The sequence below is a fragment of the Micromys minutus genome, assembly GCF_963924665.1.
Source record: "Micromys minutus genome assembly, chromosome: 2".
In the NCBI taxonomy this organism is placed as follows: Eukaryota; Metazoa; Chordata; class Mammalia; order Rodentia; family Muridae; genus Micromys; species Micromys minutus.
Genome location: NC_137971.1, coordinates 16,350,834 through 16,364,570, shown reverse-complemented (window position 1 = coordinate 16,364,570; position 13,737 = coordinate 16,350,834). Strand labels below are relative to the sequence as shown.

Genomic DNA, 13,737 nt, shown 5'->3' with positions numbered 1-13,737 from the left:
TCCTGGAATGTCCTGACTCCAGGGGACAGAAAGCTGAGAATGCTTAGGTCTAGGTGTGGTTCTCCACCTTCTTCATGCTGTGACCCTCTAATATTGCTCCTCATGTGGAGATCCCCAAACATAAAATCCCTCCTGTTGCTACTTCATAACTGTAATTTTACTACTGTTATGAATTGTGATTCAAACACATGTGTTTGCTGGTCTTAGGGGACCTCTGTGAAAGGGTCATTTGAGCCCCCTATAAAGGGGTTGCAACCCACAGGTTGAGAATCATTGTTCAAGATACTAAAAACTTAGTATTAGAAAGCCAGGTGTGATAGCAATTCTTGCCCTCCACCCCAAAAAATAACAGGGTTTCTATGTAATATCCCTGGCTGCCCTGGAATTTGGTTTATTGACCAGGCTGTCTTCAAACTTATGAAACCTACTTGCCCACGGCCTCCCAGATGCTGGGGTTAAAGGCATGCTCTTCCTTGCCCCTGTCAAAGCATCAGATGTCTTTATTCCCAGCATCAATGGACACAGGATCAGGGCATTCTGTGCTGTCGCAGGGCATGAGAATCCTACTCTGTGTCTGAGAGGATCACGCTTCTTGTTCTAGGTTAAGAACCTCAGAGCAGAAACTGAGCCGGCAGAACTGATTTCAGAGTTCACAGAAGCTGTGGGATAGGATAGACTCTTGTCAGAGTATGGAATCATAGAAATTGTAAACAAACCCCCACAGCCCTTTCTTTTCCACAGGAGAACTTTCTAAAAGTAGTAAAGGTAAAAGCTTAAGAAAGAGCGAAGCAAACACACACTAACACCCCCCCCCCTTGCATCCCCCAAACCCAACCCTCACACCGTCCATCTTGAAGTCATGACACTCTTCCTACTCCAGGAACTTGCCAGCCTCTCTGGACCATTTACTTTCATCCGGGTGTGAGAAAGCACTCAGGAGCTTTCTGTTCCCTGGAGGAGGACATTCCAGGAAGAGGGCTGAGCATGACTTCTCAGGGCTAAGGAAACACTTCTTCCTGTACCTGTGTGCTGGGTCCATGTGGCGCCCATGTGACAGTGGAGACCTGACATATCCCCTGGGTAGCAATCAGCTGATGGTGTCTTTAACTCAATGCCAGCTTCCTGGTTTCCTGCTGCCAGAGTTTAATCTCAAACTGCCCTGAGGAAGGGTGGACAGATTACTGGAGTATGGCTCAACCCTTGCAATTTCTAATTTTTCTTTCTCTGAATCTCAATTCTCTCTCTAATCCCAACAAAAAGGTAAGCATATCGCTGGGACTTCCAGGCCAGCCCAGGCTCTGCTATGACAGTGTCTCAAATAAACAGCTTCAAGACGAAGAGGCTGTGGATGTACCTCATCTATAGAGTGCTTGCCCAACACGTGAGAATCCCAGGTCTCCATCCCTAGCTGTGCGCGCGCTTGTGGTAGGTGTGGTGGTGACCATCGCCAAAAGCTCCCAGATAGTACAGCCAGATCCACTTTTATTAGGAACAAACGCAATCTCAAATCAGTACAAGTAGGCTTCAAAAGTTGATATTAATGGAAATCATCCAAATGACACGTGGGTCACAAATAACTACACCACATAAAAAGGGAGAAAGTATCATGATTTTCATGGCAGTGGGTAAGCAGTCTTGCACTTTGACTGGTCATATCTGTCACTCTCTGGGAAGAACAATGCAGACTAAAGATGGTCTCTAGAACATATCTAATCACCTCAGAACTGCTCTTGAGGTAGGTTGGTATTAGTAGCCCGTTTAATCAGGACTTGCCCAGAATGAGTTTCAGTGCGTCCTTCTGAACTGATGTTCTTTCTGGACACTTAATTCACGATGTTGAGATGTGAGACTGTCAGATACTTGGCCTAGGAGGTTCTTGGGATGATTAAAGGCCTCATCTCTGGAGGTGGGTTTGTTACAAGAGAAAGATAATGTAGCAAGTCAGCAAGTCAGTGGCCAAGAGAGGCCTTGGCTTAAGCTTCAGCAGATGGTGGCTTTGCTAACCTTTCATAGCACCTCACTGGAGCTACAGTTTCAGAGGTTACACCCAGAGATCAGCATCCCAGGGAGAAAATTTCCCTGAGCGCCGCGAACATGTTCAGCAACACTAGCGAGGGTAATACAATTGAATACACTCAAATTATTTCCCACCAAATTTAAGCATTTACTAAAAACAATTTTTCCATAATGAAGCCCGTAAAAAATGTCTGCACATCCTTGTACTGATGATTCCCCAGCCAGCCTCTTGTCTACACCCACTCCATCTAAGGGGTCTCAAGGTTAAGGAAAGAAGTGAGGCTGGGCTCACAGGCACTACAGATTAGGAAAGAGATAAGGCACCCAAATGGATTAGCACATTCATGTGGAAACTGTTATAAATCTACCTTTGAGAGGATCTGAAAGATTGTCCTTTACCTAAAGACACTGGGACCTCAGCCTGAGGTCTCTATGTAGCCTTGCTTTGGAACATGGCCTGAATCAGATCCAGGGACTAAGATCAGAAGAGAAAGAAAGATGATTTTATTGTTCAACTTATAAATCAGGCATCTGTGACCTGGAAAACTAAAACCATCTCAAAAGCATTTCCAGAGGCTTACAGGTCAGCAGATCTACAGTGATTTTCTACTTCATTTTCTACTTCAACAAAACAGCTCAGAGCATGTGTTCAATTAACATAGGAAGGCTCTGATCCTACAAGTGGACTGAGCATTTGGCACTGTACTCAGCCAGTCCTAAAAGCCAAGCCTCTGGATTGGCCGACAGGGACAGTAGAGGTTGATGACTCTAAAATACTGATGTGATGTTTTCGTTTCGACTTTTCTATACCACTGTTCACCCTGGGCTGTGATAGCGTGTTAGTTCGTGGCACCTTAGGTACCAGGTTTCAGGTGAAGCCTTTCATTTCACACTGGCTTCAGCAGCCTCTTCCTGAAGCGAGGTCCTGAGCACTTGCTCATGCCTCTGGTGTTTTCACAGATAAATAGGGACCTTCTTCCTTTCAGAAGTCCTATACCACCACCCACCTTCACTGATCAGCCAGAGCCACCTTGTGAAGCACACAGAGAGACTTGAGTCTACTCTGACTCCCACAGAGACAGATCGACAACCAGCTCTCTTGTTCCGTGGTTGCCTCGCTGAGCCAACACAGCATTTGGCTGAGCTGTTTGTTAACTTACCAACCAGAGAGACTCTCTGAAGCTTTCCTGAAATTACTGTGGCAGAGGCACATAGCGGGTGGAGGTAGGGTGGATCTGAAAGCCACAGAAAAGTGGCACCTGGCTCTGCTTCCTGAAGCTACTTAGCAGTTCCACACCCAAGGGTACTGGGGGAGGAACGGGCCAGGAACGGGCTTGGACAGCAGCAAGTCCCGGGTGCTCTTGATCTACTCAGGCAACTAGCTGCCTGTCCAGGGAAAGGAAGAAATACCAAAGAAAGAAGTGGCAGAAGAAATCAGGGTGGGTAAGAGCTTCCTGGGCAGCACTAGGCAGGCTGGATACCCACAAAGCAAAGGAGCAGGGAAGATTCAACATCACAAGAAGCCAAGTTTCTTTCTACTCAATCCAAGGAGGAAACTAAAGCAATGGATGGAGCCAACACCTTCCAGATCCCTGACGGATGTTCCCCCAAGGGCTTCATGTACCTCTTAGCAGCTACTTGCAGACGCTGCTACTCAACCTCCCTATTTCCTGCCCTGCCGGGAGTTAAACTGGCAACCCAGGTGACACCTCTTGTCCTTTGATTTTTTTTTTTCTTTAGCAATACTTTTTCTAAGTGAAATATTTTCGCGTTCCGAGTGAAGATTTTGCTTATATTTACATAGTTTTACACCATATTTCCTCCAAGTGTCAGGTGTTTATAGTTATCAGCTCTGGGCACATTTAACAAGACGACTTTTTCTATGGGGAAATCTTCAGTTACCAAAAGCTAACCGTCCCCCTCCCCCCAACACAGACCATGCATTACTCCTCCCCCCTTTACTCTGAAAATGATTTAACTATTCAAATCGCACTAATCTCTGTTGCTCAGAGTATGGACTAAAAGGAGTAATGCTATGCAGAGAGGCCTGGGGTCTTTGGTAAGTAGGCCATTAGATATGGCTACCTTTTCCCACCTCTCTCTCTCTCTCTCTCTCTCTCTCTCTCTCTCTCTCTCTCTCTCTCTCTCATCCTTACTTACAAACCATAGCATGCATGCTAACTCTTCTCTCGAGATGATCTACTTGCAACTTACCAAATCAAAGCAATTTCCCCATTCCATCTAGCAAAACCTGTAGGGAAGTTCACTAGTGGAAACTTCCAGAAAGGTTTCTGTTCTATCTCATTGCTGTCTCAAAGTTCATAACAAGCAAAGATGTATCCAGGAGGAAGGATCAGTATTTCAGAAAGCAGAAAGGTTGCCTGGGCTTTGGAAAGTGGACACAGGCCGGTGGTTGGTCAGCTATTTGCCTGAAGGTGGTGATGACAGAGAAAGAAACAAAGCTAGATGCAATGCAAACGGAATGAGCAAAACGCCCCTCCCCCCCAGCATCAAAACAGCCTGTTCCTCGGCTTTAATACTCTTTGTGTAGAATGTTCAAATTTACTGTTATTACTTAAAGCTGATGTGCATGTATGCTGAGAAATATATATGTACCGTGGCATGGTTAATCCTAGCTAATTAAAATATGTATTACCTCAAAACGTGATCAAAGCTTTCTCATTTTATGAGTATTGTACCGGAATAGGTTAAATGCATCATTAACATTCCGATAGCATTATCCAGTAGTTAATCAACAGAATATTAAATCTCTGCCCAGAAAACTTTTGGAACAGGAACTCAGAAGCGCAAAACTCAGCTACTCTTGTGGCTCCCGTCCCCAGTTCTCTTAATCCTGGCTAAGACAGCGGCCTTGGACACTTTCTTCCGGTCGTAAGCCAGGCCGAGGGCAGCCATGCAGTCGATGAAGAACGTGGTGAAGTTGATGTGCCAACGGTACTCACTGGCAGAGTAGTCGTAGGGGAAGGCGTGATGGTAGTTGTGGAAGCCCTCGCCTGCAACAGAAGCAAGGAGAGCAGTCAGGGGACTCAGTGGTTGCTGCTTCCCTTTTGCACACTTCTTAGCTGATGTGTACCTCAAACCCTGAAGAATCCTACTGTTGGGGTAAATAGGTGAACCCCACAGTCTTACATTCTAAAACAAATAGATGCCCTTAGAGGCGTCACAGGAAACCAGTGACAAGTTCTGCTCACACATGCATGTCTGAGAATCTTTGTCAGAGGAGTTTGAATCATAAGAGGATGGGAGAGAAACTTATAGGGTCTGAATGAATGTAGGTTGTAATCAGGAGGAAGGAAAGGGAGGCGTCTGTTCCCCACCCACACACACATTGCTTGGCTCACAGCAGAGATGCTGACTCTGGACTTATTCCTGGGGTTCTGGAGGTGATGAGAAAACAGAAGCACTATAATATTCTTTGTAACATCAAAGATTCTGACCATTCTTAAAAATGACATTTTAATAAAGGGAAAAAAACAAAACCTCTGGACTGAGGATGGCTTCTGCAGAAGGTGTATACTAGCTCTTGGCAGGGCTCTTCCTTCTGAATGGATCCCAACACTAACAGTATAGAACCCAAACGATCCAACGGCCCCTCTTCTGGCCCCCTCAGGCACTGCACACACGTACACAAACACGCAGGCAAAGTATCCCAACCCGTAATAAAATATAACACGTAAGCATACATTTTCAAGAAAAATAAAATTTTTTAACAGTTGCTAGCTTTTGCATACTTTCGAAAGGATGTTCTGAGTGAGCCTTTCCCTATATCCCTGTCTCAAACAGACATCGCGGGGACGAAGGAGAAAGAGAGTAGAGAGCAACTGTAGCAGCAAGAAATAGCCCAGAAATGCTCCAGGGAGTGACCCGAGGGAAGTAATACGAGAAGGAGATGAGAAGATAGAAGACGGTAAGAGAGCCGACAGGTTTGCGGTGGTGAGTAACAGCCGAACAAAGGAAGATATTGGCAGCCACTTGGAAGTGATGGTCACAAGGAAGGCTCACTGTCCAGCAATGCAGGACACACATGACTCAGTTCAGATTACTCTATTTCCATGGACATGTCCCATTTGGATAGCGCAGGGTCAATTTCAGAATCGTTCACAAGTACTTGGTTAACAGGTGCCAGAGAAGGGTTGAAATTGTAGGATCCAAATAGAAAAAGGGTATGGGGCAGAGCTTTAAATAGAGTTAAAGGTGTTAGTGGAGTGACAGGCATGGTCTGTGAGCAAAGAAAGGGGTCCCTGGGCTGGGAGCAAAGGAGTACTAGCTCTCATCACTGGTCCTCATGGGGATCCTAAGAGTCTAGTCATTTGGGAAGCAGGAAGGCGGAGCACTGAGACCTCCAGCAGAACTGCTCTCGTTCGTCTATCCGCAGTCAGACCAGGAACAGGCAAAAGCACAGAAGGAACAAGGCTCCTTTAGGGACGCTGTGGGGGGGGTAGTCCTCAGCATGGAGCAGAAGGGAAAATGAGCAAGAGGAGGGAGGGACGATGGGGGGGAAGCCTGCCCTGAAGTTGACATCACCACAAGACAGTACATGGCCCACACACGTGTAAAAGAAGAGCGGACGGTGGGGTGGTAAATACAAGTGCGGCAGCCTGAAGGTTCCTGACTAAATTATGCTCTTACAGGTAACAGCAAGGTTGTTTACATGTGAACCACTAGGCAGGAGGCCATCCTGGTGACTTCGAAGGACTTAATATGGACTTAATGCACATCCTGGGACGCAGAACTTCAGGCCTGCCAGGGGACTCTGAGGCTTAGTACACACAGCACTTAGACATCGTTTTACAACCCATAAACCTCCTTCCCCTTTCCTTTCTACACGGAGAGCTGCTGCTTGCCAAACTCTTGTAAGGGTTCCCGATACACTCTCCCCAACCCCCAGTTTTATGGTGGAAAACCCACACTACACAGAACTCATAAAACAGGTCCTTCTGGTTCCTCTGGTTCCTAGACAAACAACACAACCAGCAGGCCCCTAGACACCGTCCTTCTGGGGACTAGTGACTTACCCACGGCACCCAGGGAAACCAAGATGTTCTCCCGAGATTGAATGTTCTTGTCGTAGGGGCGATAACCATAGAGGTGGGCGGCACTGTTCACCAGCCAGGTGGCGTTGAGCACCAAAGTGTATCGCAAGAAGGTGCTGACGAACAAGCTGTTGGCAAAAGTTTCCCCCCAGAAGTACCAGGGCACCATTGTGGGCAGGATGAAACACATCAGCAGCAGGCCGGGCTTGTAGTACCTACATGGGGAGATCACACACTGAGTCTGGAGGGAGGACTCCCAAACCTACACAAACTGTCCCTTCCTAATTAGGAGGCACTGTGTCATTTTTACATCAAAGGATGGGACAGGTTATCAGCAGGAGGAAAGGTGGTGCAAAATCTTAACCACAGTGCTCTCTTTTTATAGATGGTACACATGAAGGTGCCAGTGTTCTAGGATCCTACTAGGTCTGGTTTGTCTTCTATCACTTTCATTCCATAGGTACATAAGGTCCTGCTCGTCAAACTAGTCAGAATCAAATCACAATGTCATCAGCCAATTCTGCTCGCTGGGCTGTTCTCCATCATTCTTCAGGCTCCATCTTGCCCGTGGAGACTTTTGGAAGAGTATGGCAGTGTCCTGCCTTCCTTTCCTGTCACCCCAAAGGTCTGTTTGCTTTTCCCCAAGAAGACACATCAAATGTCCTTGATCATCTGCAGGTCCCTGTCGCTCGAGAGGCCCTGTCCCTACAAACCAGGCCGCCGAGATCCCTCAGCAGATGTATCCCCAGGCCCCTTAGTTCCTGTCCATCTGCTCAAGGCCTCCCTAGCTGAAGCCTCCTGAAGGTCTAACCTGTGACTCTGGCCACCACCTCCCTAGCTCCATGACGATGTTCACTGTCTTGAAAGCAGGTTCTTCAGAGCCCACCTAACTGTGTCCCATGCTACCAGAGGATGTTTGCTTGGGTGGTTCCCCAAAACCGACCAAATTCATACTGACTCAGTCTGTCCTTGCAGGCCAGCTCCTGTCACACAGCACACCTCACAGAGGACAACTGTACTTCAGGAGGGGCATGTCTTGACATCCTGTCCCTGTCCACCACACGGTCTGAGCCTCTGTCATTGGCTGGATCCTGACTGCTACTTCACTAGTGTAGATTTACGTCCTCTGAGCTGTATCTCCTCCACCATAATCATGGTAAACACCGCACCATCTTGCACTAAACAGTGCTAACGGAGGCTCATTCCTTCAACCCCAAATAAGCTGAAAGTTCCTTGAAGGTAAACCACTCGGCCATGTGTACCAGTCTAGGACCAATGTTATAGTTAATTGGTTTTAGTAAGAATTTAGGCAGAAACAGAGCAATAACTATGGCTGGGAGCCTTTAGGAAGTTGAATTGGAGATTTAAATGATTTTGAACTTATCAACCCCAGTACTAATTTGTAAGCCCTAAGAGAAAAGGTGGAATCTCTAAATCCAAAGTGCCCTGGGTTCCACCCCTGCCCCCCTTTCACTCACCTCCTCTGGAACATCACCAGCTTCTCAGCTTTGAGGTCAGACATGTCCAGTTTTCCTCCCTTCTCTTTGACAGCCGGGTGTTTGCGCACGAGCAGCCAGCCCACGTGCGAGAAGAAAAAGCCACGGCGGGAATTGTGAGGGTCAGCGTGTGTTTCTGAGAACTTGTGGTGGGCGCGGTGATCTCGGGCCCATTCATATACGTCATTCTGGAAGCAGGAAAGAGGAGCTCGGTATTGAGAAAAGATGTCCTCCTGGGGGAATTCAGTGCCCTGATCTCTTCGAGGGCCTAAGAGAACCCAAAGCCCATAGGGCTGTAATTCCACAGGAGACCTTGGGAGTTGCTCTTTTGTACATTTGTCCCTGAAGCTTATTTTGCAAAGTCCCAGAGCACACAGAAGGGGAGGAAAGACACAGCACTCACTTCTAAAGAACACAGCAGTTCTTGAAGAAAGGAGCGTGGGAACCTGGGGGCAGAGATCCCCAGGCAGGTGGCCTTGGATCCTGGGGAGACTGGGAAAAAGATGCAGGGAGTGCCACCTAGATGCTTTTATAGGTGACAGCCCACCCAACTTAATTTTAAGCCAGCATGTAACTAACAAGCAATTTCCACAGGACCTCTGAGCTCATCTGGGACATAGGGGGAACACTTCACACATTGTCAACAAATGGAAATAATTTGGTTCCCGGTTTTTCTCTTGTAAAAAGAGTCTCCACAAGTTATCTCATGCCCAACAGCTAAAATCTTCTCCCAACTCTCTTCATTTAACTGTTAGTCAACTTTTATACCTGACCCAGCACCTCAAATAGAACACAGTTCACCAGTCCAACCTTTCAAAGTCGGTTAAAGTGCTGACATGCACCTTTAATCTCAGTACAAGGAAGGCAGAGGCCAGCCTGATCTACATAGTGAGTTCTAGGCTAGCCATGGTTACTCAGTGTGATCTTATCTCAAAGAACAAAAATCAGGGTGATAATGGTAATTAATATCCACCAGTATGTGTAGGAAGACTTAAAGGGTGAACTTATATCAAGTGCTTAGCAAGTGTCTGACATAGAGTTCGCAGTTCATGACGTTGTGGTGACATTCCAGACAGTCACAGTGAAGCATGAGTTGACTCTAGTAAGAGTCCAGGAAACCAGGGCCAGCGCATGGATTACGCAGCAGGGCAAACACACTGTGTGATACCACATTGGTCCTGAACCTGTGGTACTTGAGGTCACCCCAGGAAACAGAAAATGGCAGTCAATGGTCCTTACAGTTCCCCTCTAGAAGGTGATCCCCTTGGCCCACTCAGATCATCCACAGCCACAGCACCGACCTCTTACCTGGAAAGCCATGGTGTTGGCGATGATGAGGAAGATCCGCAGGGGCAGCCGAGCCTTGTAAGTTCGGTGGCTCCACAGGCGATGAGCCCCGGCCGTGATGCCCAGGGCGCTGATTATGTAGTACATAATCCCTGCAAGACAAGACAGTGGGAGATTCACTCACAGGCCAATTTCAACAGTGGAAATTGCCAAGGCGCCTTCTCCGATGCCAGTTTCTTTGGGTTTGGGGTGAGAATCTGTTTGTCACTGAACCATAAGAATCCCTTGGTCTCTCAGGCCTAGTAGCTCTTGCCCCTCAAATGGGCAGAGCTGCAAACTCTTTGAGCAGAGTCCAGGGCCACAAACAAACAGGAGCCCTGTGGAAAAAAAATGGCAGACACATCAATCTGAACATCGACCATTTAGAAAGACCCTGAGTTGTAGGGGACATTCAAGAGATACAGCCAATACAGTCACATCTGGATACTACAGAAAGGACTGTGGCCCACAGTCAGCCCTGAAGATCATGCTTTCAGTGTCCTAAGTGACCTTAAGATTCTCACACTTAAGCTGGAGAGATGGCTCAGTGGTTAAGAGCACCGAATGCTCTTCCAGAGCTGGGATTGAAGCACCAGATGTCTGCTACCCAGGGTCATGTGGCAATTTGGTTGTCATATGCACCAGGTCTGACCACAATGCACCAATGAGCCCTAGAGAACCAATCACCAGCAATCAACAGGAGGAAAGAAAAGGTTTGGGGCAACATAGAAGTATCCATGTTGGTTGTAGGCTGTAGATGACCCAGGTACAGTCTGGACCACATAGGATACGATGTCAACAGGGGAACTGAGACAAGGACACAGGTAGACTGGGATAATCTACCAAAACCTCACCCGACTATGTCCACAACTTGGAAAAGAAACATCTTAAGAGTTATTTTAAGAAGCAGGCTGGATCCGGATGTGGTGGCCTTTAATCCCAGCACTTGGGAGGCAGAGGCAGATCTCTGTGAGTTTAAGGCCGGCTTGGTCTAAGGTTAGACCCTCAAAAAAGGGAGGTAGGTGGAGAAGTGGGCTGGAGATTCTTTGGTCTTAAGTGTTATCAGAGATCTCTTCAGAACTGGGTTCTTTGGCAGTTAATGAAAAGGATTAAAAGGCTCTGGAAATTCCTCAAGAGAAAGGCTAGGAAGTAACACAGCAAGCCTCAGAACCTCGCTAATACCAACAAAGCACTGTCACTCTGCTTGTTACTAGGAAAAACAGTGGATCATTTCCGATCTAGGTCATCTGGACAACTTCTAAGATGATGCTCCAGGGACCAAATTTAACTACTTAGAAGACCTAAGAGGTCCGGGACAGAAGAGCCAGTACCTGCCAATCTTCTCTCTCACAACCTTACCCTCTGAGAGAGTTACCACAAAGTACTCATAGCTAATGTAGTTCCAGAGAAACCTCCCATGTCTTTCAGGAGAAGGGACTCCCTCAAAGAGGCATTCCTGCTCCTCCTTCCCAATTCAGGTTTTTCGGAGAGGAAAACACTTGTAAAACTCAAATGTGGCCTTGGTACCAGCCCACATCCCGTTTATCCCTGAGGGGTGAATTAAGGCTAGGGCTGCTGAAGGTTCATTCTTTGCCAAGGAGGGGTCACCAGGGCTGGAGGACTAGACTTGGAAAGTTATGGGTTGGGGGGGGGGGAGATGGGAGTTGGGGGAGCGGGGAGGGGATAACATTCGAAATGTAAATACAGAGAATATTCAATAAAATAATTAAAAAAAAAAGTTCAAGAAGGCTTGCCCTCTCTAAACAGTTATGGGGGGGAGAAAGTTTTGGGTCCTTAGCATTCTGTAGTCTCATTTCATTCTTTTACTGTCTTGTGGATTAGCAGGTGCTGGAGAATGCCCCAGAGCAGAACCACACACGGGTACCCTGGGTACTGTAGAAGCCTGCATCACCTGTCCCTAAAGCAAACTAGCTCAGTCTGGTCAGGGGTCGATATCGGAATAGTTGTATAAATAGTTGTTCCTTTTGTTCTTTGCTTCTCAAGGACTGCTGTGGTACAGTGTTCTCGGGCTCTGCTCCCTGTTCTGGCTGAAGAGCAGTCCACAAGACCCCTGGCCCAGCACCTGATTCCCATGCCTCCCAGGTAGGGCCTGGTTCTCTTGGGTCAGGTGGGGCCAGGATGAGCAGCTAAGCAAGTGTCTCACACAGAAAAGCTTGTTCGGAGAAAGCTGTTTCTCCGCCTCCGGTAGACCCCTCCAAACCTCCTGCACAGGGACTCAGTATTCATGTTAAGGGATGCCCAGTCCCACAGGGAACCAGAAAAAAAAGCTAGGGAAATCTGGACAGAGGTCGGCCATGCCTTGGGTCAGAGGCCACCTTATTAAAAAACAAAGCAAAGAGAAATCTGAAGTACTGGCCCAAGACAAGGGGAGCTGCTTACCGAAGAGGCAGGTGTAGACCTTGCAGGAGGGAACCAGTGTGATCCCGTACAAGGCTCCCATGTGCAGCAGGGCCATGAGGATGATGTTCCGCCAGACGTACTCCAGCTTGGGCGGGGGCCCCTCCTCATCCTGGTAGCTGGGATCATATATATCTTCTCTCATTTCAGGTCGGATGTCTTCCTCCTGGTAGAGGGGCACCTTCTTCAGCTTCTCTCGTCCATTCTGCAGGTTTCCGGAGGGAGGTGTTGTAATGGTGGTGGTGGTCGTATAGGAACTGGAGATCTGCAAGGAAAAGGTCAGTCGGGGGAGGCAGATCTGTGGAGGGCACTGTAGGGTGTGTGTGTGTGTGTGTGTGTGTGTGTGTGTTGAAAGACAAGTAGGAAAGAAGAGCGAAACAGCCGTACCCCTAGTAACACACAAAGGGATCCCCGCATGAGTATATGTTGGCAGGACGGGCTTTTCTTTAAAGCAGTGGGTCTCAACCTATGGCTCACACTCGACCCCTTTGGGGTGGAGGTGGGGTCAAACGACCCTTTCACAGGGATAGCCCAAGACCATCGGAAAACAGATGTTTACATTACGATTCACAACAGTACCATAATTGCAGTTATGAAGTAGTAACGAAAATAATTTTATGGTTGGAGGTTACCACAACATGAAGAACTGAATTAAAGGACCGCAGTCTTAGGAACGTTGGGGACCACTGCTTTAAAAGCTAAAGGCACGAAAGTTGCGACTCAACTGCCCAAATTACAATCCACACCTCCCAATCAACTGGTCGCATCAGAATTCGAGAATGCCGAGTAGTCCGGAGAACTCTCAACTTGCTCCTCTGGGGACCAGTACCCAGAGCGAAGGCCGCTTCTGGAAGCTCACCTCTTGGAGCATGTGGGCCGGCATCGTGGCTTCTCGCTTCACTTTCCCAGCGCTGAGACCGAGCGTGGACTTCGGTTCCGGATCCCGTTGGTGGGGGCAAGTGGCGGAGCTGCGCTTGGAAACCTGCCCTCCTGTCTGGCGGGATAGGTGTTCAGCCCGGTCTGACTGTGCGCAGATCTCCGCGGGCTGGGAATTTAAAGGGTAGAGCAGGCGATGGGATGACCGTGTTCAGTATTTCCTCAGACCCCTTTTATCCGCTGCCAGCAAAGGGTAAAGAGCGCAGAGATAGCTCGCCAAGGAAGCCAGGCGTGGAGGTGAGGGAGGTAGGAAGGGAGGGACTAAGAAGGGGAAAGAAAGCCAAGTAGATTCCAGAGTAGACCTCTAAGGCGCCGGGATGCTGAAGGCATCAACACAGCGTAGCTCCAACCCCCTGCCTGGGGGCAAATGCTAATGCGCCTCCTGTGAAGCTTGTCTTGTCATTGGCCAAAGAGAATTTGGTGCCACCTAGTCCAGCCTTTTCCATTGGCTAGGCGCAATCTGCTGTTCCCCCTGCCACTAGCTCCTCGCT

At 48.0% G+C, this 13,737-nt stretch overlaps 1 protein-coding gene across 1 annotated transcript; it reads right to left on the bottom strand.

Moving 5' to 3' along the window:
• Positions 1-1,465: 1,465 nt before the first annotated feature.
• Positions 1,466-13,475, bottom strand: LOC308417479 (acyl-CoA desaturase 1). The gene is made up of 6 exons (XM_080912867.1): positions 13,170-13,475; positions 12,293-12,575; positions 9,875-10,005; positions 8,549-8,754; positions 7,053-7,285; positions 1,466-5,030 (listed from the first exon to the last, which is right to left on the bottom strand). The coding sequence occupies exons 1-6, from the start codon at positions 13,191-13,193 to the stop codon at positions 4,831-4,833; spliced, it is 1,077 nt and encodes a 358-aa protein (XP_080768993.1). The 5' UTR covers positions 13,194-13,475; the 3' UTR covers positions 1,466-4,830.
• Positions 13,476-13,737: the final 262 nt, after the last annotated feature.

Coding starts and splice junctions, on each gene's coding strand:
- LOC308417479 (XM_080912867.1), bottom strand. CDS start 13,193: ATGCCGGCCCACATGCTCCAAGAG. Junction 8,755..9,874: donor CCAACACCATGGCTTTCCAG/GTAAGAGGTCGG, acceptor TCCTGCTTCCAG/AATGACGTATATGAATGGGC. Junction 7,286..8,548: donor CTGGTGATGTTCCAGAGGAG/GTGAGTGAAAGG, acceptor CTCCCCATGTAG/GTACTACAAGCCCGGCCTGC.